The sequence below is a fragment of the Castor canadensis genome, chromosome 9 (assembly GCF_047511655.1).
Source record: "Castor canadensis chromosome 9, mCasCan1.hap1v2, whole genome shotgun sequence".
Lineage (NCBI taxonomy): Eukaryota > Metazoa > Chordata > Mammalia > Rodentia > Castoridae > Castor > Castor canadensis.
In genome coordinates, this window is record NC_133394.1 from 100,492,810 (window position 1) to 100,512,033 (window position 19,224).

Consider the following 19,224-nt stretch of genomic DNA (forward strand, 5'->3'; position numbering starts at 1 on the left):
TTCTTAGCTATTTATTCCTCATCTTGTACAAAAATCAATTCAAAATGGATTAAAGAGCTTAATGTAACACATAACACTTTGAAACCATTAAGGGAAAACACTTGAAAATGTAGGCATAGGTCATGCCTGTCTGAATAAGGTTCCAGTTGCTCAGGATATAAAAGCAAGAATTGACAAATAGGATTGTTTATCAAATTATAAAGCTTCTGCATAGCAAATGAAACAATTTGGGTGGCATCTGGGTACTGTTACTGACAGTTACACTTCAAAATGCAGAAATGAGTTTCAGTAAAACTTATTTCAATTTACACACAAGACAAAAAGTAGCATTCCAGTTATACCACTCTGAAAACAACTGAGCATCAAACAGAATAAACTCATTTAAAATTAAATATGATTATGGTAGAAGAAAAAAGTGTCCATTACTATGCTGCATCAGTTACATGATATAATAGTTGGTTATCATCCCCAGAAGTTTAATAACTTTTATTGTTTTTGGTTTGTTTGTTTTTCAAGACAGGTCTCTCTGTGCAGTCCAGGCTGGCCTTGAACTCATTGTGTAACCCAGGTGGGACTCAAAGTCACAATCTTCCTGCCTCAGGCTTCCTCTCCAGTGCTAGGATTGTATACCTGTATGACTAGGCCCAGCTAAATTTAATAAAATTTAATTCTCATCATTAGAGCAATAGTGAATTTTGCTCCAAAATAAGAATTATTCAAGATAGCAAGGAGTCCTATGAGGCACATAGTATTTTCCTAGCAAGGAACATTGTGCAGCATTCTAAGTAAGCTGCTTTTAGAACAGCAGTTTCATATTTCTTTCCCATAGAGCACCTAAGTGCATAGTGACCTGCTCTATTATGTTCTTCCAGTATTGCTGTGCTGAAACAGGACTGCAGGCTTTGTAGATTATAATCTTTAAAGAAAAAGTCTCATTTTATTTACATTTATATTTCCAATACTACTTATTAATAATGAATCTTTTTCACATCCCTACCTTTCCTCAATTCTTGCTTTTTTCCCATCTCATAGATACTCACTCATTAATGTTTTACTAGTGTTTCCCTTTCAAAATCTCCTGATATACAGTGCCCTCCAAAAGGGTTAATTGCTGCTTCTTTTTGTACAATTATTTTAGCACAGTTCATATATAGTAACTTCTTTCTGTGTTCTTCTGTCCCTATAAAATGTAAGCTTCCTAAAGACAAAGAGAATATCTTAAAATATTTATACTTCTAGGTATATAGAATAGTTTCTGAAACATTATTTTAATATGATAAGTAATATTCTGAGGATTTCCCCCTTATCTCATGTAGTGAAAGAAAATTCATAATATGCATTTTTAGAATAAAATTAAAAGCATAAAACTTTTAGCAAATATCACAATTTTGAATCTTATTTGCGGTTTCAGGAGGTGAAGTAAATGAATAGAAAGTTTCAAGTTATAGAAAGATAATCTAAGCAGTATAAGATACTGCAGATAGAGGAGGTAGGGCCCTGGGGGAAATGGGCAAGAGTCAAATGGAAATAACAGGTGCTCTTCAATACTGGAGTGCTCTCACACACAACACGCAAATTATGATTTCTTTTCTCTTTTTTTTCCATTGGAAGGTGCTAATGAAATGAAAGAACCATGATCAAGTCTTCTAAAGTAATTATGCTACTTTAAAAACACGTCAATAAGAATTTTGAAGGTCATTTAATATAAAATGGCATTAAAATTTTTTATTTTTAACTCAGAAAAACTGGTCAGAATAATATGTACTTTGTTGCTAAAATATTTCTTATTAAAATGACATAAAATATTCATAAATTACAATTTTTAAAAGTGAGCCTTTTGTGTTTCACTATCAGAATTTTAAATTACCTGTATGTCATATAAAATGAAGTGGGAAGAAGTTGTCACTTGAATGTTAACATCAGTAGAACTTTAACTAAAATTGGTGGTTGTGGTGTTGGGGAAGGGTATACAAATTAGAGCCTAAAGTTATTTTCAAGATTTAAATAATCCTGTGTTATTTTGCAACATAGAGTATTTCCATAAAGGAATATAGCAAGTGGAAATACCCATAATGGGCTTTTTATTGTTTTACTGTTTTATTTGCTTTTTCTATTTTGACAGACCAGTTGAAATTTCAGAAGCTGAATACCAACGAATTCAGTATCAAAGAAGACAACCGTTTTGGGATCCTATACGACTGGCTCTTTTTACAGTGGCAATTGTAGCAATCATAGGAATTGCAATTGGCATTGTTACCCATTTTGTTGTTGAGGGTAAGTAGCCAGGTAACATTTCTATTGCCTAAATACTCCATGACTTAGTCTCTTGAAATTCTTTGTTGTATCAAAAAAAAAAAAAGAAATTTGCATGATATTAATATTTTGACTACTAATCTTTTATTGATGCTAAATTAACATACTCCTATGCAAGGCTCTGTGTTACATATTTCCATCCAATAAAGCTAAAAAAAATACATTCCATTGGTAGAAATATCTAAAAGAATAAAGAAGTACCTCCAAAAAAAGGATAAAAGAGACTATGGGAGATGAGTTTATATACTTTTCTCAGAATAAATATATTAATGATTTAACCTCAATAAATTTCATGATATAAAAGAAGTTACTTCAAAAATAACTTTAAAAAACTCATCATGCATTATTTCTGAAAGAAAACCAGATTGATTCATGACTGGGGGAAGAAGGAAAAGATCAGAATTAATTCCTAATTAAAATCCATAGCATCACAGATAAGCCAAAAAATCAAGTAAAATTCATTTACCTTTCCCTTGACTTGTGTGTATCACAGTCATCACAGATGACTGAGACTTTCTCTAAAACATTAGGGACTTTCATCATTCACAACAATAAAACCACACTTGAAAGACCTCTAAAGAAGAAATGTTCCCAGCTTACCTTTCTACATGTTTTTATTGGGTGTGACAATATATATTTCTGAGACTATCATGAGACAGAAACATAAATCAAGTTACTCTCTGCAGTGTTGTCTTTCTTTTTAATATTTTGAGCCACAACTTAATGGAGTAGTTTCATGTTTAGATACCTTCCACCCCCAAAGATGCAGGTGTTCAAAAAAGAAAAAGTAAAGGAGCGATAAACATATGGCAAAAGTTTTTTAAAAAAAATTATCATGGAGGTTCATCCAAAGATGTCCACATTCTAATCCTCAGAATCTATGAATAGTAACTTATACAGCAAAAGGGATATTCCAAACATAATTTTTGAGATGGGAAGATTTTCTAGATGGTCCCTGCATCTAACTAAAGGGACCTCATGAGAGAGAGAAAGGAAGCCAAAGAAGAAGGCAATGTAACAACAGAAGAGGAGAATGGGGCAATGTGATATGGAACTACAAACCAAAGAATGAATATAGTCTCAGGAAAAAGGCAGAACACAGATTTTTCTTCTTACAGCCTCCACTATGAACCAACATACCATCTTCAGCCTTTTGAAATCTGACATCAGCCTTCTGAGCTCCAGAAATGTACAAGAGTAAATCTGAGCTGTTTTAAGCCATTAAACAGCAGCAATAGGAAATAAATCCAGAGGTCCTGACAGATCCATCACTAGGATACCCCATGAGAATAATTAAAGAGTTGCCTGAGTAGATGTGGACATTTGGTAAAAGGACAAAGAATGTAGACTATGAGCAAGGACAAGTACACAGGATTAAGACAGAGGTATCTAAGATAATACACACAGCTTGAGAAAGAAACAAACACATTTTCATAGCATAAAGGAGTCATTGAAAGAAATCACATTGTGGTAACCAGGATAACAAGAAGAAAATTTAATTTAAAAATACTACTTTTAAAGATTATAAATAGCATCTAAAAGGATAGGAGTAAAAAATAGTAAAATGTGAAATAATTACTATGGAAATAAGAATTTTAGCAGACTTAAGGTAAAATTTACATCACCAAAGTTGAAGTATTTTTGGTGGATTCATTTTGAACCAAAAGGTCTTAATAATTATGAGTAATCAGCTTTCAGTATGTTGCAATTCTAATTATCCACTATCCATTAAAAAATGGACCACTTTAAAATGAAGAATAATAAAATAATCCAGTAACTTTTAAAATGTGTTTGTCTTATCAATGTCCTCCAGCCATAGTTTATGAGGAATACATGTACAGCTGGGTTTATTACTAGGTGCAGTGAAGAGCATATGCTATGGGGAAGAATGGAACTGCTTAGTCAGAAATTAATAAAAGGGATGTGCTAGAAGATTTTGCTTTGTGTTTGGTGATTTAGGGAACGGTTGAAGCAACTCGGTCTTCTCTATATTGATGCTGTGAGAAAACTGGATTTGTACTGTGATTAAATATCAGTTAATCTCATTAAAAAGGCCAGAAGAATGAAAAAAGGATAAAGCTGCAATTAATTGTTAGAGAAACAGCACACCATTAGTGAAGACGAGATGGTTTGGTATTTTTTGCCTTATGTTGTTGTTTTGAACAATATTCTTATCTTTGTTTGAATACAGACATATTATGTAGTAGTCTTGTGTTTGTTTTGATTTGATATCACCAAAAAAATGCCTTTGTCCAATGTTGATGTTCAACAGAACAAGAAGATCCAGTTGATAATGCCAGATCAGTTTCTGGATGTTAGAGTTACATTTGTCTCTCTCAAGTTTTAAACTTATGACTTTTTCATTTTTATATTAATTGGTATTAATTAAAGATTATTTCTGGTATTTATTGATTACTAAGTATTTGTCTTAATCAATCTATGTTGCTATAACAAGATACCTGAAACTGGGCACTTATGAAGAAAATGGTTTATTTAGCTCACAGTTTAGGAGACTCAAAGAAGATGAGGCAGTCCCAATGTTTAAGCTCCAGTGACCCAGCTCTCTGAGAATGGCGTGACAGGAGCATATGTGAAAGAGATCACCTGGCAAGACAGAAAGAAAGAGAGTAGGAAGGAACCAGTGTTGCCCTTTGTAGCAAACCATTTTCAAGGGAATTACTTCAGCTCAAAAAAATTAATATTAATCCTTTCCAAAGGCAGCAAGCACCCCAGTGACTTAAGCACCTTCCATAGGCTCCACCTCTTTTTTTCAGTGCAGGGGGTCAAGACCATTGCCTCATGCATACTAAGCAATGCTCTGACATTGAGTCATAACTACAGCTCCAAGACCCACCCTCTCACATTACCACACTGGAGACCAAGCTTTCAACACATGAATCCTTTGGGGATAAACTGCCTCCAAACCATAGCAGTGCTTAGTAGAATTCATGTCCTTAAATTTTATTACTCAGCATGATGAAAAGACTGATAGAATTCTCTGTTTGTTTAACCTTACAATTTTCATTTAGACTTTCATTTTTTACATTACAAAAGAGAAATAAAATTTTAGCAAATGGAATCCCATTTGAACATTAAATATAACAGCATCATACATTTTAAGGCTTTTTCTTACTTAAAATTATTTCAGGGTTCACTCAACTTGTTATAGGTTGCTTTAGTCCATTTATTTTCATTATTGGCTAGTACTCAGTTGTCTTAAAAGTGACATAATTTACCTATGTATTCAAGTGTTCATGGACTTTTGGGTTGCTCCTGGTTTTAAACATTAAAATAATACTACTATAAATTTTATTAGGTGTATATTTTAGTTCACATGTAAAAAAATATGTTTAGGACTGTAATGACTCAGTGGTGGGTCACTGGGTATATGGTTTTTTTTGGAGTTGAAGTTTCTTTTTCTTTATTGTTGTGCTGGATAGGAGTACATTGTGGCATTTTCAAAGGTTCTTATAATATATCAAATATATCATACTTGAATTCATCCCCTTCACCATTCTCCTTTATCTCCCTTCTCCCCATTCCTGGAACAGTTTCAACAGGTATCATCTTTCCATTTATATACATGTGTACACAGTATTTGCCCATATTCACCCTCTTACACTCTTTCTCCACCTTCTCCCCCCTCCCACTGGTATCAAAACCCACTTCCAGGCAGGACCTGTTTCACCCTCCTGTTCTCCAGTTTTGCAAAAGAAAAAAAAATGACAGCTTTGCTTGTTTAAGATAACTACATTATATATATGTATTATAGCCCGATTTGGTTCATCTCTTCTATTTTTCTTCTTCCTACCTTAGTCCCTTTCTTATTGTTGTTTCAACTGATTTAAAAATTGTATATTCATTCTTATATAGAGAGTACATCAACCATATTCACCTTAACTTCCTTCTTTTACCCTCCCCCTCTCCTATGTGACCTCCCCTAATATTGCTGTATTTGTATTGATCTATATTCCCATATGAGAGAAAACATGAAGCTTTTGATCTTCTGACCCTGGCTAACTTCACTTAACATAATATTCTCCAGTTCCATCCATTTACCTGCAAAAGACAAACTTTCATTCTTTTTCATGGCTGAATAAAATTATATGTAAGTACCACATTTTCTTAATTCATTCATCAGTACTGGGGCATCTTGGCTGTTTCCCTAGCTTAGTAATTGCAGTAATCATGGGTATGCAGTTCCTTTATTGGAACATGACTTACATTCCTTCAGGTATATCCCACAGAGTGGAATTTCTGGATCATATGACAATTCTATTTTTAGTTTTTTGAGGTGCTTCCATACTGTTTTCCATAATGGTTGTACCAATTTACATTCCCACCAGCAGTGTATGAGGGTTTCTTTTTCTCCACAGACATGTGCTTTTTTATCTTTATGGATAATACCAAAGTATTTTCTTTCAACACTGTATGACAGTTGCCATTACTTCATATTATCTCCAACATTTAGTATTGTCATACCTTTATTTTATATTTGCTGATATGGTTGTAGTGTTATCATAGTAATTTTTGTTTTTACTTGCCAGATTAACAATGATGTTGAGAACCTAACCATGTATCAATTGGTCATTTAGATTTGTTGTTGCTGTAAAGTGCCTGGTTGAGTTTTTTTCTCATTTTTTATTTCTTACTGATTTTGAATATTTCTTTTTGCGTTACATATTCATTGTCAATTGCATACTATAAATATCTTCTGCCAGTGAGAAAGTTCATGGGATATATATTTTTATTTATGAGCTCTTCATAAGTATATGAGGATACTTTTAGGATTAATAGATAAAATCATAGCCACTGCAACCATTCACTGAAATATGGTGCTAACTAGAAAAATTCAAGCAATGAGTTTGTAAGTTATTTGTTTTGGGAGAGTATTTTAGGTTTTATGTTGTTTTGTTTTTCAGTTATTGGAACTATACTCCAAGTTACATATTTTCAACAGACATTCTTATGACTTGCATAAAGTTTTAGGATTAATTATTATATCCTTTGTTGTACAGTAAAAGTAAATCTTCTTTACAGAGTTGCATTAAATTTTGAAGAATATAGAATTTAGGATTGTATTTTCACAACATTCAGAAATTTCAATTTACTAAAACTATTTTTAAACTTTAGTTTCTAAAAACCTAAAATGTAAGATCTGCTTTGGGGAGTTCACTTTTCTTCCCATTCTATAGAACTGGATCTACACTCATGGCAATGAAGGAATTTTTTTCTTCAGTGAAAGTACAGTCAGATGACCCTTGGTTTTAATCTGAGGTCCACCAAATTGAGTGATATAGCATATTCTTCATCAAGCTTTGGACTTCTTGTGTAAAGGACTGTTATATTATTTTCACTTCAGAGATTTGTTATAGAAGTTAAGTTAGGTGATTCCTTTGTATTTAGCACAGTGCATAGAATATAATAATTTCTTACAAATACTTGCCATTATTAAATTTAATATCTGTAATGACTTCATAATTCACTTTGTATAAAATCTATTTAAAGTTCAACTTTTTCATTGGTGAAGTGAACTGAGCATATATAGAGAAAAGTTCAACATTACTATAAAGTAATTGTTATAATAAATTAACTAATATAATTACATCATATATAATTTAGAGCTTTTAAAACTGCCTAAGTGTATTTTCCAAATCGCTTTTACTCTACACCATTCAAAAGGATGCTTTCCTAGCTGGGAAAGTTTTTAAAAGAATAGTTGTGTGTGTGTGTGTGTGTGTGTGTGTGTGTGTGCATGTGTATGACTGAATAAAATAACTATCACTCTGAAATAAATCTAATCTTTTTTGTAGTAGAGTTTTAATTAGGAAATTTTGTCAAGATATGCATAGAAAAGTAATTTGAATTGGCTAACTAAACCAATATTTTATCTGAGAAAAATAAACCAAAATAATATCAATTACTTCTGGATATTAGGGTTATAGATTATCCTTATTCTCTTATGAATACATATTCATTCATAGTTTTTCAATATTATAAGACTAAATGTTTTTTTAAATGAAAGTATAAATAAAAGTAGAATATTTAGCACAAAGTTTGATATATTATACACTTAACGAATGTGCAATATTAAAATACTTATTTAATTCATTACTTTATAAAAAGCTTACTTTTTTTTTTAAACTAGTATTGCCTGAAATGTTGCGTCCTCTTTGAATGAAAAATGGCATGATACTTCCCTTCAAAGACTGACATTTCTCTGGAGTAAAATCTAAAACCTTTATGATTTTATGGCAAGTGAAAAATATAGCTCTTCAAAATGTAGTACAGCTGCACAATTGAAGTCCCTATCTCATCCTGGGTGTTCCCGGAACTGTCATAATAGGATATTACTTCAAGGATAGGATTTACATGGTGAAGATGTCTAAGCCATTCCTAAGAAAGAGCATTTCAGGTGAAAGTGATAACAGAACCAAAATCCTAAGGAAAGAAAGCAGTACAGTAAGTACAGACAACTAAAACAATTTGCGGTGGCTATATAACCTTAGTTGAATGGCAAACATAGCAAAAAAAATAGACTGAAGCAGTAGGAAGGTTCCAGGGCAAGAAAAACTTGGTAGGTCATAGTAGAAGAATTATGACTGGAAAGGTTTCAGTTGGAGATATGATATTGTCAGATTTTCAAACTAGAATATCACTGTGGTTACCACATGGATTTAAGGAAAACAGGAGTAAAGGCAAGGATACTGGTTTTTAGAGACTGTTAGATTGCAATCAATGATAGGTATGACCTGGATCACTAGTGACAGGAGCACTTGTGAAGAGAACTGATTTTTAAAACTTAGGTGATAGGATTATCAGAAACTAGTGACTAATTAGCAAGAAATCAAATATTGCTCCAAGATTTCTAGTCTGAGTGATAAAGTAAATTATAATGATAGCATCTAAGAAAATGAATATAGATTAGAGGCTTCTTTTTTAATAGAAAAGTCAATCAATGAACCAATTAAGAAATGGGCAACTGAACTAAAAAGAATTTTCTCAAAAGGAGAAATTCAAATGGCCAAAAACCATATGAAAAATGCTCACCATCTCTAGCCATAAAGGAAATGCAAATCAAAACCATGCTAAGATTCCACCTCACCCCTGTTAGAATAGCCATCATCAAAAGCTCCACCAACATGTGTTGGTGGGGATGTGGGGAAAAAGGAACCCTGATACACTGTTGGTGGGAATGCAAGCTAGTGCAACCACTCTGAAAAAAAATTTGGAGGCATCTTAAAAATCTCAACATAGACTTGCCATATGATCCAGAAATCCTACTCCTGGGGATATACCCAAAGGAATGCAACACAGGTTACTCCAGAGGCTCCTGCACACCCATGTTTTTTGCATCACTATTTACAATAGCCAAGTTATGGAAACAGCCAAGATGCCCCACTACTGACGAATGGATCAAGAAAATGTGGTACTTGTACACAATGGAATTTTGCTTAGCCATGAAGAAGAATGAAATCTTATCATTTGCAGGTAAATGGATGGAACTGAAGAACATCATTCTGAGTGAGGCTAGCCAGGCTCAGAAGACCAAACATTGTATGTTCTCCCTCATATGCGGACTTTAGATCTAGGGCAAATGCAGCAGTGTGATCGGACTTGGATCATATGACACGGGGAGAGCACATGTGGGAGATGTAGGAATAGGTAGAAAACCCAAAGCATGAAAGCATTTGATGTCCCCACTCCAGAGGAGCTAATACAGAAATGTTAAAGTGACAGAGATCAACACCAGAAGGGGATCAGGAACCAGTGTAAAGACCAGTTAGAAATGAGTCAACACGGGTCGTAACACATTTGTACATGGAAGCAATGCTAGGAATCTCTCTGTATAGCTATCCTTAACTCAACTAGCAAAAATGCTTTGTCTTTCTTACTATGCTTATATCTTCTCTTCAACAAAATTAGAGATAAGGGCAGAACAGGTTCTGCCTGGAAGTGAGGGCTGGAGAGCAGGAAAGGGAGGGGAAGAGGGGAGGAGGGAGAAATGACCCAAACAATGTATACACATGTGAATAAATGAATAAAAAAATTGATTCTAAACAAATAATAAAGCATATTAATTGAAAAGAGAGTGGTTTAAGGCTAAAAGTAGAAACATATTTATAAAGCAGAATACAAAAGGTAATCAAAGTCAGAAGGCATCTAAATAAGTAGTTTGTACAGAGGTACACTTTTTTAAAAATATAACTTTGTGAATATGGACCACCAAAAATATGGTTGGCATCAGTAGAAATCATCACTTTCGTGTCTTTACTTAGAGGCCTCTCTAAAGATATGGGTTGTCCTTCTGTCAGAGGTGCCTGGAAGGGCTTTAGTGTAAGATAACCATCCATTTGCACCTTTTATCCATAACCTCTCAGTTTTAGTTACTTCTGGAAGGGTTGGCACAATTGAATCCATTTTTATTTTGGATTTTTTGAGATGGGGGTCTTACTATGTAGTCTGGGCTGGCATTGAACTCATGATCCTCTTGTTACCCTATCCTGAGTGCTGGGATTATAGGTGTGCATCATCAGCATACCAAACGTGACTCCACTTTAATTCTAACAACTTCCCTTCTTTTCTCTGAATAATTCTTTCTGAAGATATCATGATTAACCATCCTATGATTTTGTTTTAATTGTCCTATGTAGCCCAGATGAAATTTGTCCTGGTTGGTCTGATTTGATCCCATGTAGAGGAGGGTGTGACAGATAGGAGTTCATAGACATTTATGTTTGAAAGGAGTCACTCTTAGGCTGAGCCTACCTGGATTTCTTTGTTAATTTTAATTCTGTCTGTCCTGTAGGTAATGTCCTGGCATATCAAAATATTGCTCAAGTTGTTTTGTTAGAAGTTGTACTTCTACAGAATGTCAACAGATAATAGTTACAAAATTTTGTAAGGAAAACACAAAATAAAACTAACGATTCATATAGTTAAAAAAATTGCTTGAAAAATAATTAGAATCATTTCCATAAATTTGATTGTAAATGTTTTAGAGTAGGATCAAACTATTTATGACAGAAGACAGAATAGCTGTTGTTGAAGAAATTTCAGCAACTGACAAAAGTCTAATTATTTTCATTGCATACATTTTAGGATAATAATTATGATTGATAGCCTTAGACTGCCAGGTACTCCCATTATTTTTTCAAAGTATAGATCTTGTCAAAAATTTGTTTTATATATATATATATATATATATATATATACACATATGTATTTCCCACTTAGTTTTGTCTTTTAAATAATGTAGAATTACAAATTCTACAAATGTAAATGGCCAATGCCCAATAGTTTTAATTGCTAGAGTGACACTTCTTGGCATGCCCAATCTTTGCATGGTTAATTATCTTTGCTTAAAAAATGTCTAAAGTTTTCATCCAAACTTCCTCTTTTATATACTTCTTAAGATTTACTCGGACACTTTGCAACTTTTCTGAGCTTTCTAGTTTTTGTCCTATGCTTCTTTTTCAATTTTGGAACAGTCCTTTAAGACAAAAAACATTACTTTACAAAACTTTTCCTCATCTAAAAGCATTTCCTTTTCTCTTTAACCTTTTCCAAAGATTTATTGTATGTATATATGGTTTCATCACAATGAAAGCACCTATATAACTATTATACTCTAATAAAAATGTTTAAAAAGTTACATTACCATATCTTCTCATATCCCTTTCTCCTATTCACTTTTTTTTTCCTAATTTCAATTTTGAAGCAACTTTTACAAAATTTTTGAGTTTAGGCAAAACTTTTCATAAAATAAAACATGTTATGCTTCTTTTATATTTTCTCAGAAAAATATAGCTTTAATACTTTTTGTATTTTCTGCACATAGAATTACACGCTAATTAAATTCTTAAGTTTTAGCAATCTTACTCTTTGTAAATACCCAGGAAGTAAGCAATCTTAAACTGTTTCTTTATCCACTGACAATTTATAAAAATCATTTGTTGCTAGACCCAAATATATTGCCAAGAGAGTTGGATCCAAATAAAATTCATGTCAGAGTGAAACTGATTAAGATCACCTATCCACATCTAATCAGGCAGTTTGAGACAGCTTAGATTTAAAATGAAACTTTTTTTGTTCAGTCTCTAGCATTTAAGAGTTAACTTTTGAAAGCTCATACTTTAGCTAGACTTTTGGATAACAATTTTTTAGAAGAGGTTGCAATTATATTTCAAAGAACATAATAAAGGCTGCAAAAAATCAAACAGTAAAACAAAGAAGCAAACAAAAAAGGTAAATGGTAGATATTATAATTGTTTCCCTTAGTGAAGTAGGAATAGATTGTAGAGAATTAAAAGTCAATGGTCAGTTGAATGTGTAGCATGTACCTATAATCCCAACATTTAGGGGCTTAGGCAGGAGAATCATTAGTTTGAGGCCCACCTGGGCCACATAGCAGTGTCTCAAACAAACAACAAAACAGACAATAGTCAATGTGAAACAAGAAAATGAAAACAATATAGACTTCTATTTAAGTAAGCTTAGCAGTAGTGCGGAAAAATTAATAGGTTATTCAATATATCTTCATATTATAGGAATGTATGATACACATATGTTAGCAATTCTTTGAGGAAACTTCATTTTTACATGATTTTCATCAATTACTTTCAATGATTCACTTTCCATTATATGTTGTGTGCACATGTGTGTGAAAATCTTGATATGCATAAATACCTGTAAACAGAGTATTCAGTAGGTGTACTTTGGGAGTTGAATTTTCTATTTGGGCTGTCTGCAATGATGAAATTACAAAACATTTGAAAGTTTCTATAATAATAAGCTACATTACAGTGACCTATTTTAGCAGGGATGGGATGAAGACCTGATTATATGTAACCATGGTTCTTTCATTTATTTTACTTTTCAGATGATAAGTCATTTTATTACCTTGCATCTTTTAAAGTCACAAATATCAAATACAAAGAAACTTATGGAATAAAATCCTCAAGAGATTTTATAGAAAGGAGTCATCAGATTGAGAGAATGGTAAGCTCAATAGAAAAATTAAATGCTTATGTCCACAGTTTGAATGTCAGCAGTATAGGAATTCAACCTCTCTGTGCCTCAACTTCTCCTCTAAATTAGAGATGACAGAGTATCTTGGGAATATATTTGTGAGGGTTATAAACTATTACAAAATAACAAAATGGTGATGAGCACCATCAACCATAGTAAGTAGTAGATTATAAAGCAGAAAACTAATTAATTCCTAAAGTAATTGATGGTTGAAACAAATGTTTTTCTTATTTGTAACTCTTTTGTGCTTGTGTGCTTGTGTTGGGGGGGATGAACACTGGGCGTTATACTTGCCAGGCAAGTGCTATAGCACTTGAACCATATGCCCTCAGCTCCTTCTTGCTTTAGTTATTGTTAGATAGGGTCTTTCATTTTTGCCCAGGCCATCATTAGACACTCTTCTCCTATGTATACCTCCCACATAGCTGGGATTATAGGCATATACCACCATGAGGACCTTGTTTTTGAAAAAGTGTCTCACTAACTTTTTTTTCTGAATTGACCTCAAGCCATGATCCTCCTATCTTTGCCTCCTAAGTAGGTGGAATTAGAGACATGAGTTACCATGTCTGGCTCCCTAAAGTTTAGCACTTGCTTTGATGTTTCTTAGTTCATTTTCTTTAGCTTACTTTAAATACAATGTAGAATTTCCATACTCACCTTATCATTTTGTCTACTATTTGTATTTGCTTGTTTTTCTTACTATTTTTATTAGTGTATGTTAAGAGTATAAGAGGGTTGCATTGTGATAATTTCAAACATGTACAGTGTACTTTGATCAAGTTCACCCTCTATTACATTTCCTTAAACCTCCCTTCCCCTACTTTTCAAACAGTTTTGGTGGGTTTTTTATGCTATCTTTATATATATATATATACATATATACACCTTTCCTCTTCTCCTCACACTGATCCCCCAGATAGTTCCCCTTTTACCCTCAAGTCCTATTATTGTCAGTATTATCATCACTATTTGAAGTCTAGATTCCACATGTAATCAAAAACATGGGTTATTTGGAGATTTGTCAGTTTGCCTAATCTCAGTGAACATGATGCTCTCCCATCCATTTCCATGAAAATGACATATTTTCATTATATTTTGTGGCTGAATAATACACCATGGTATAAAACCACATTTCATTTATCCATTCTTCAGTTGTTGGCACTAGGCTGATTCCATGGCTTGGCCATTGTGAACAGTGCTGCTATAAACATGTGCAGATAGGTCTCTTGTAGTTTATTTTCTCTCCTTTAGATATATGCCCAAGAGTGGTATGGCAGGGTCAGAAGGTAGATTTAGGTTTTAAATGACCCTCCATACTGATTTCCATAGTAGCTGAACTAGTTTACATTTCCACCAACAGCGTATGAGGGTTCTTTCTCCCTGCATCCTTGCCAGCATTTGTTGTTTGTTTTCTTGAGGACTGCCATTCTGACTGGGTTGAGATGGAATATTTGTACAGTTTTGATTTGTACTTCCTTTCTGGTTAGGATTGTTAAACAATTTCTTCTTGTATTTATTAGCCACTTGTACTTCTGAGACCTGTCTGCTTAATTCATTTGTCCATTTGTTGATTAGTTTATTTGGAGTTTTTTGCTGTTTAATTTGTTAAGCACTTGGTATGTTCTGGATATTAACCCTTTATCTATTAAATAGCTGGCAAAGATTTTTCTCCCATTCATTGGGGATAATTCTTGATTCTGGTAGTGGTTTCCTTTTATGTAAGGAAGCTTTTTAATTTGATGCAATCCCATTTGTCTATTCTTGCTTTTATTTCCTGGGCAATTGGAATCCCATTCAGAACACAATCACCTATGTCTACATCTTCCAGTATTTTCCTTATGTTGTCCTGTGGTATTTTTAATGTTTTCAGACCTTACATTGCAAATCTTTAATCCATTTAAAAATGATTTTTATGCAAGGCGAGAGATAGGGGTCTAGTTTCAGTCTTCTACATGTACATAATCAGTTTTCCAAGTACCATTGTTGAAGAGGCTGTCTTTCCTCTGATGTATGATTTTTGCTCCTTTCTCAAAAATCAGGTGGCTGTAAGCATGTGAGTTTATTGCTGGGTCTTCTATTCTGTTTCAATAGTTTTTATGTGCTAGTACCATGCTGCTTTTGTTACTATGTCTCTGTAGTATAATTTGAAGTATGGTATTGTGATAGAACCAGTGTTGCTCTTTTTGCTCAGGATTACTTTTAGTAATAAGGGTCTTTTTGTTTCCATATGAATTTTAGGATTGATTTTTCTATTTCTCTGAAGAATGGTATTAGGATTTTTATGGGAATTACATTGAATCTGTAGATTGTTTCCAGTAGGATAACCATTTTCACAATATTAATTCTGCCAATCCATGAACACTGGAAGTCTTTCCATCTTCTGGTGTCTTCTTCAAATTCTTTCTTCAAGGATTTATAGTTTTCATTTTAGAGGTCTTTTACATCCAAGTTAAGCTAATGTTCTATACATTTTATTTTTTGAAGCTATTGTGAATAGAATTGTTTTCATGATTTCTTTCTGATTTCCTCATTTCTTTCCTTATTTTTCTCTTCATTGTTACTATATAAAACAGCTACTGATTTTGTATGTTAAGTTAATATCCTGCTACATAGCTGAAAGTATAAGTTCTGGAAGCTTTTGGTGGAATCTTAAATTTATTTTAAGTATAGGATCATACCATCTGAAGATAGGGATAATTTAACTTTTCCTTCCCTATTTGAATCCCTATTCAATTTCTTTTGCCTTATTGCCCTGGCAATGCCAATACTATATTGAGTAAGTGAAGGAAGGTGGATGCCCTTGTATTATTCTTGACTCTAAAAGAAGTGATTTCAGTTCTCTATTTAATATGATGTTGGTTATAGGTTTGTTATATATAGCCTTTATTACATTGAGGTACATTCCTTCTATGTCTAATTTCTTCAGAACTTTTTTTGGCAGTTCCTGAGTTTGAACTCAGGGCCTTGCTCTTGTTAGGCAGGCACTCTACCACTTGAGTCATGCTCATATCCCATTTCTTCAGAGCTTTCATCATGAAGATTGTTTAATTTTGCCAAGGGGTTTTTCTGCATCTATTAAGATACTTATGTGATATTTGTCCCTTATTCTGTTTATGTGCTATATTACATTTATTGGTTTGCATTTGTTGAAACATTCTGTATCCCTGGAATGAAACTAATTTGACCATGGTGTAGGATCTTTGTAATGTGTTGTTGAATTCAGTTTACAAGTATTTTATTCAGAAATTTTGTGTCTGTTCATCAAGGAAAATGGTGTATAGTTTTCCTGTTTTTGTTGTGTCCTTGTCCTGTTTTGGTATTATGGTAGGAGTGACTTCAAAGAATGTTTGGTAACATTCTTTCCCTTTCTATTTCATGTTACAATTTGAGGACCATTGGTGTTAGCTCTTCTTTAAAGTTCTGATGAAATTCTATAGTGAATCCATCCAGTCCTGTGCTCTTTTTTTGTTGGGAGACTCTTTGTTACTGTTTCAATCCCATTGCCTATTAGTTATAGATCTGCTTAGGTGGTTTATATATTCTTGGTTCAATATTGGTAGGCAAAATGCATCTAAAATTTTTTCTGTTGTTCTCTAGATTTTATCAGATAGAGGTTTTCAAAGTATTCCTTTAATGATACTCTGGATTTCATTAGTATTTGCAATGGTATTCCCTTTCTCATCTCTAATTTTATAAATTTGTATCTTTTTCCTCCTTCTTTTGGTCAGTGTGGCTAAGGGTACTAACTTCTGACCAGGAAGGGCAAGGCCTCTGACTACTGCAACACCTTATGCTGCAGGTGCAGTTTTCTGCAGCTTGAACTTCTCTAAGATGTTATGTCAAGCCTTCTCGCTTTCCTCAACCACCTCTTGTGGCCATCTCACTCTGACTCTATGGCTGTGTATCCCAAGACTCCTTGAATCATAAGTGTTCCTTGTTTTCAGGCCCTCAGATTAGCTCAGTCTCAAAACAATAGGTTTTCTCTCAATATGGTGCCTTGCCAGCACCGTCTGAGATAAGGGGAGTGACAGAATGTCTTTCTTCACCTAGGCTAACCTTCCATACTAGACCAGTCAAAATCACACAAATCTGGATTTAAGGCTTGTGGGAAGTATGGGATTATCTTGCAGCTACAATTGGCAGTCTGCTGTCAGGAACTTTTGTTTTACCTTTTGATGGTGTCTTCAGCTTCCACTGCCTGTCCTGGGAAGCCATGGATGGGCTTGGAACTGTTTGCCATTTTTCTTTCAGCTATATTTCTGTGGTTTTCTGCCATCTTGATGCTTCTTCCATGATTCCTGATGCTGCTCTTCTCTTTGTCTCTTCAGAGTATAGTCTCCTCTATGCTACCTGATTCTTCTCATTCAGAGTCAAAACAGTGGGTATACATAATCTACCATGTTGCACCACTTCCTGTTTCTTTTTTTTTGAAAGTGCTTAAAGATCACTTAAAAGAAGGTAGTATGTCTATAATTCTCACATTTAATTATACCCTCAAGTATTTTGGCTTCCCTTGAGAGCTTATGTATTTTTAAAGGTATTTCTAGCTTGAAAGCATATTTGGTATGGTAATTCTATCTATGATAGCAAAAATGTCAAATAAAATAGTCTGCCTTTTGTCCCATGGAAAGTATGACTGAGGAGACCATAGACAGATTTATTTGACAAGGCCCAGTATTCCAGCATGGAGTGCAGCCCTTTTAGCTTATGAGATGTATTCCAGGAGCATGCTCTATAGAAAGAAAGGGAATTGTATTGGTATGATTCTTTATGATTAGCCTCAGGAACTATCTTTTTAGATTAAAATATGAGAACTTTAGCATTCCCAGCCTTCTCTTTTTCAACTCTTCTTTTTTAGTCTGAACAATATAGGGAGATATTTGCATTTTGTTCTGTTATTTCTTTCTACATAGGTTGATTTTAAATGTTGAAAATCAATAACCAGCATTTTCCTTTCCATAGCTATTTAAATAATGTTTGACACTTAACAGAATAATGCTTTTGTTTTTTTACAATTATATTACCATAATTCCTCTCTCTCTCTCACTCTCTCTCTTTCTCTCTCTCCCTCTCTCTCTTTGCCCTTTTTGATATTACCAAGGTCTTCATATTTCCTTATTTTTTTCAATATAGTTCTCAAGACTTTATTCTTCCTGCTCAGTTTTGGTTGGCTGCTCTCTAGGTCCACTTCACAGAAATAAAACTGGGCCAGGACAGTATTGTCCACCTCCCTACCCCACTGTGGGGACCTACTGCTTCTTGAATCCCATGTTTTCCTTACATAGTGGGTTATGCCCTCAAATACCTTCTTTAAGGAAAAGTTCATGCCATTCATTCTGAAAAAATCCTTTATAATTCCACCCAATTGATACTTTTAATATACAACTTAAAATTGAGAATTAGTTACCCTCACACCATTTAAGGCCTTTATTTTTATTACTTTATTAAATGTGGTTGGTGAGGAATTGTGCTTTTTCTGGTGATCTGTTTTATTCTCAGAAGTTTTTATATTTTTTCCAGTTTCTGACATTTGTGATGATTTTTCTTAATATTTGGTATTTTTTCTCTCATTCATTTTTGGATATCATAGTTTTAAAATTATGAAAGATGTTTTAAAGAAAATTATTAGATTACTATCCAAGAACTCACTCTACACTTTAAGAAATAAAACTTTCCCATACTTCTGAAACTTCTATAGATTATTTCCTCTCTCTTCCTCAGAGGTAAAAACTACTATTTGGAATCAGTTTTAATTATTCTTTCAGTCTTCTCAACTATGTTTGATTTCCTAAATAGTGTCCTATTCAGTTTTGTTTCCTTTTTCTTTTTGTCCTGGGTGGGCATATATTGTGGCATTTACAAAAGTTCTTACAACAT

General features: G+C 33.5%; 1 protein-coding gene across 1 annotated transcript in view; it reads left to right on the plus strand.

Annotated features, from left to right (window-relative positions):
- Nucleotides 1-19,224, plus strand: part of LOC109674930 (transmembrane protease serine 11F) — a 115,760-nt gene that overhangs the window by 56,182 nt on the left and 40,354 nt on the right. The window contains exons 3-4 of the mRNA XM_020151792.2: nt 2,123-2,274; nt 13,196-13,314. Coding sequence (XP_020007381.1) covers nt 2,123-2,274; nt 13,196-13,314 — 271 coding nt within the window. The remainder of the gene's footprint in view (nt 1-2,122; nt 2,275-13,195; nt 13,315-19,224) is intronic.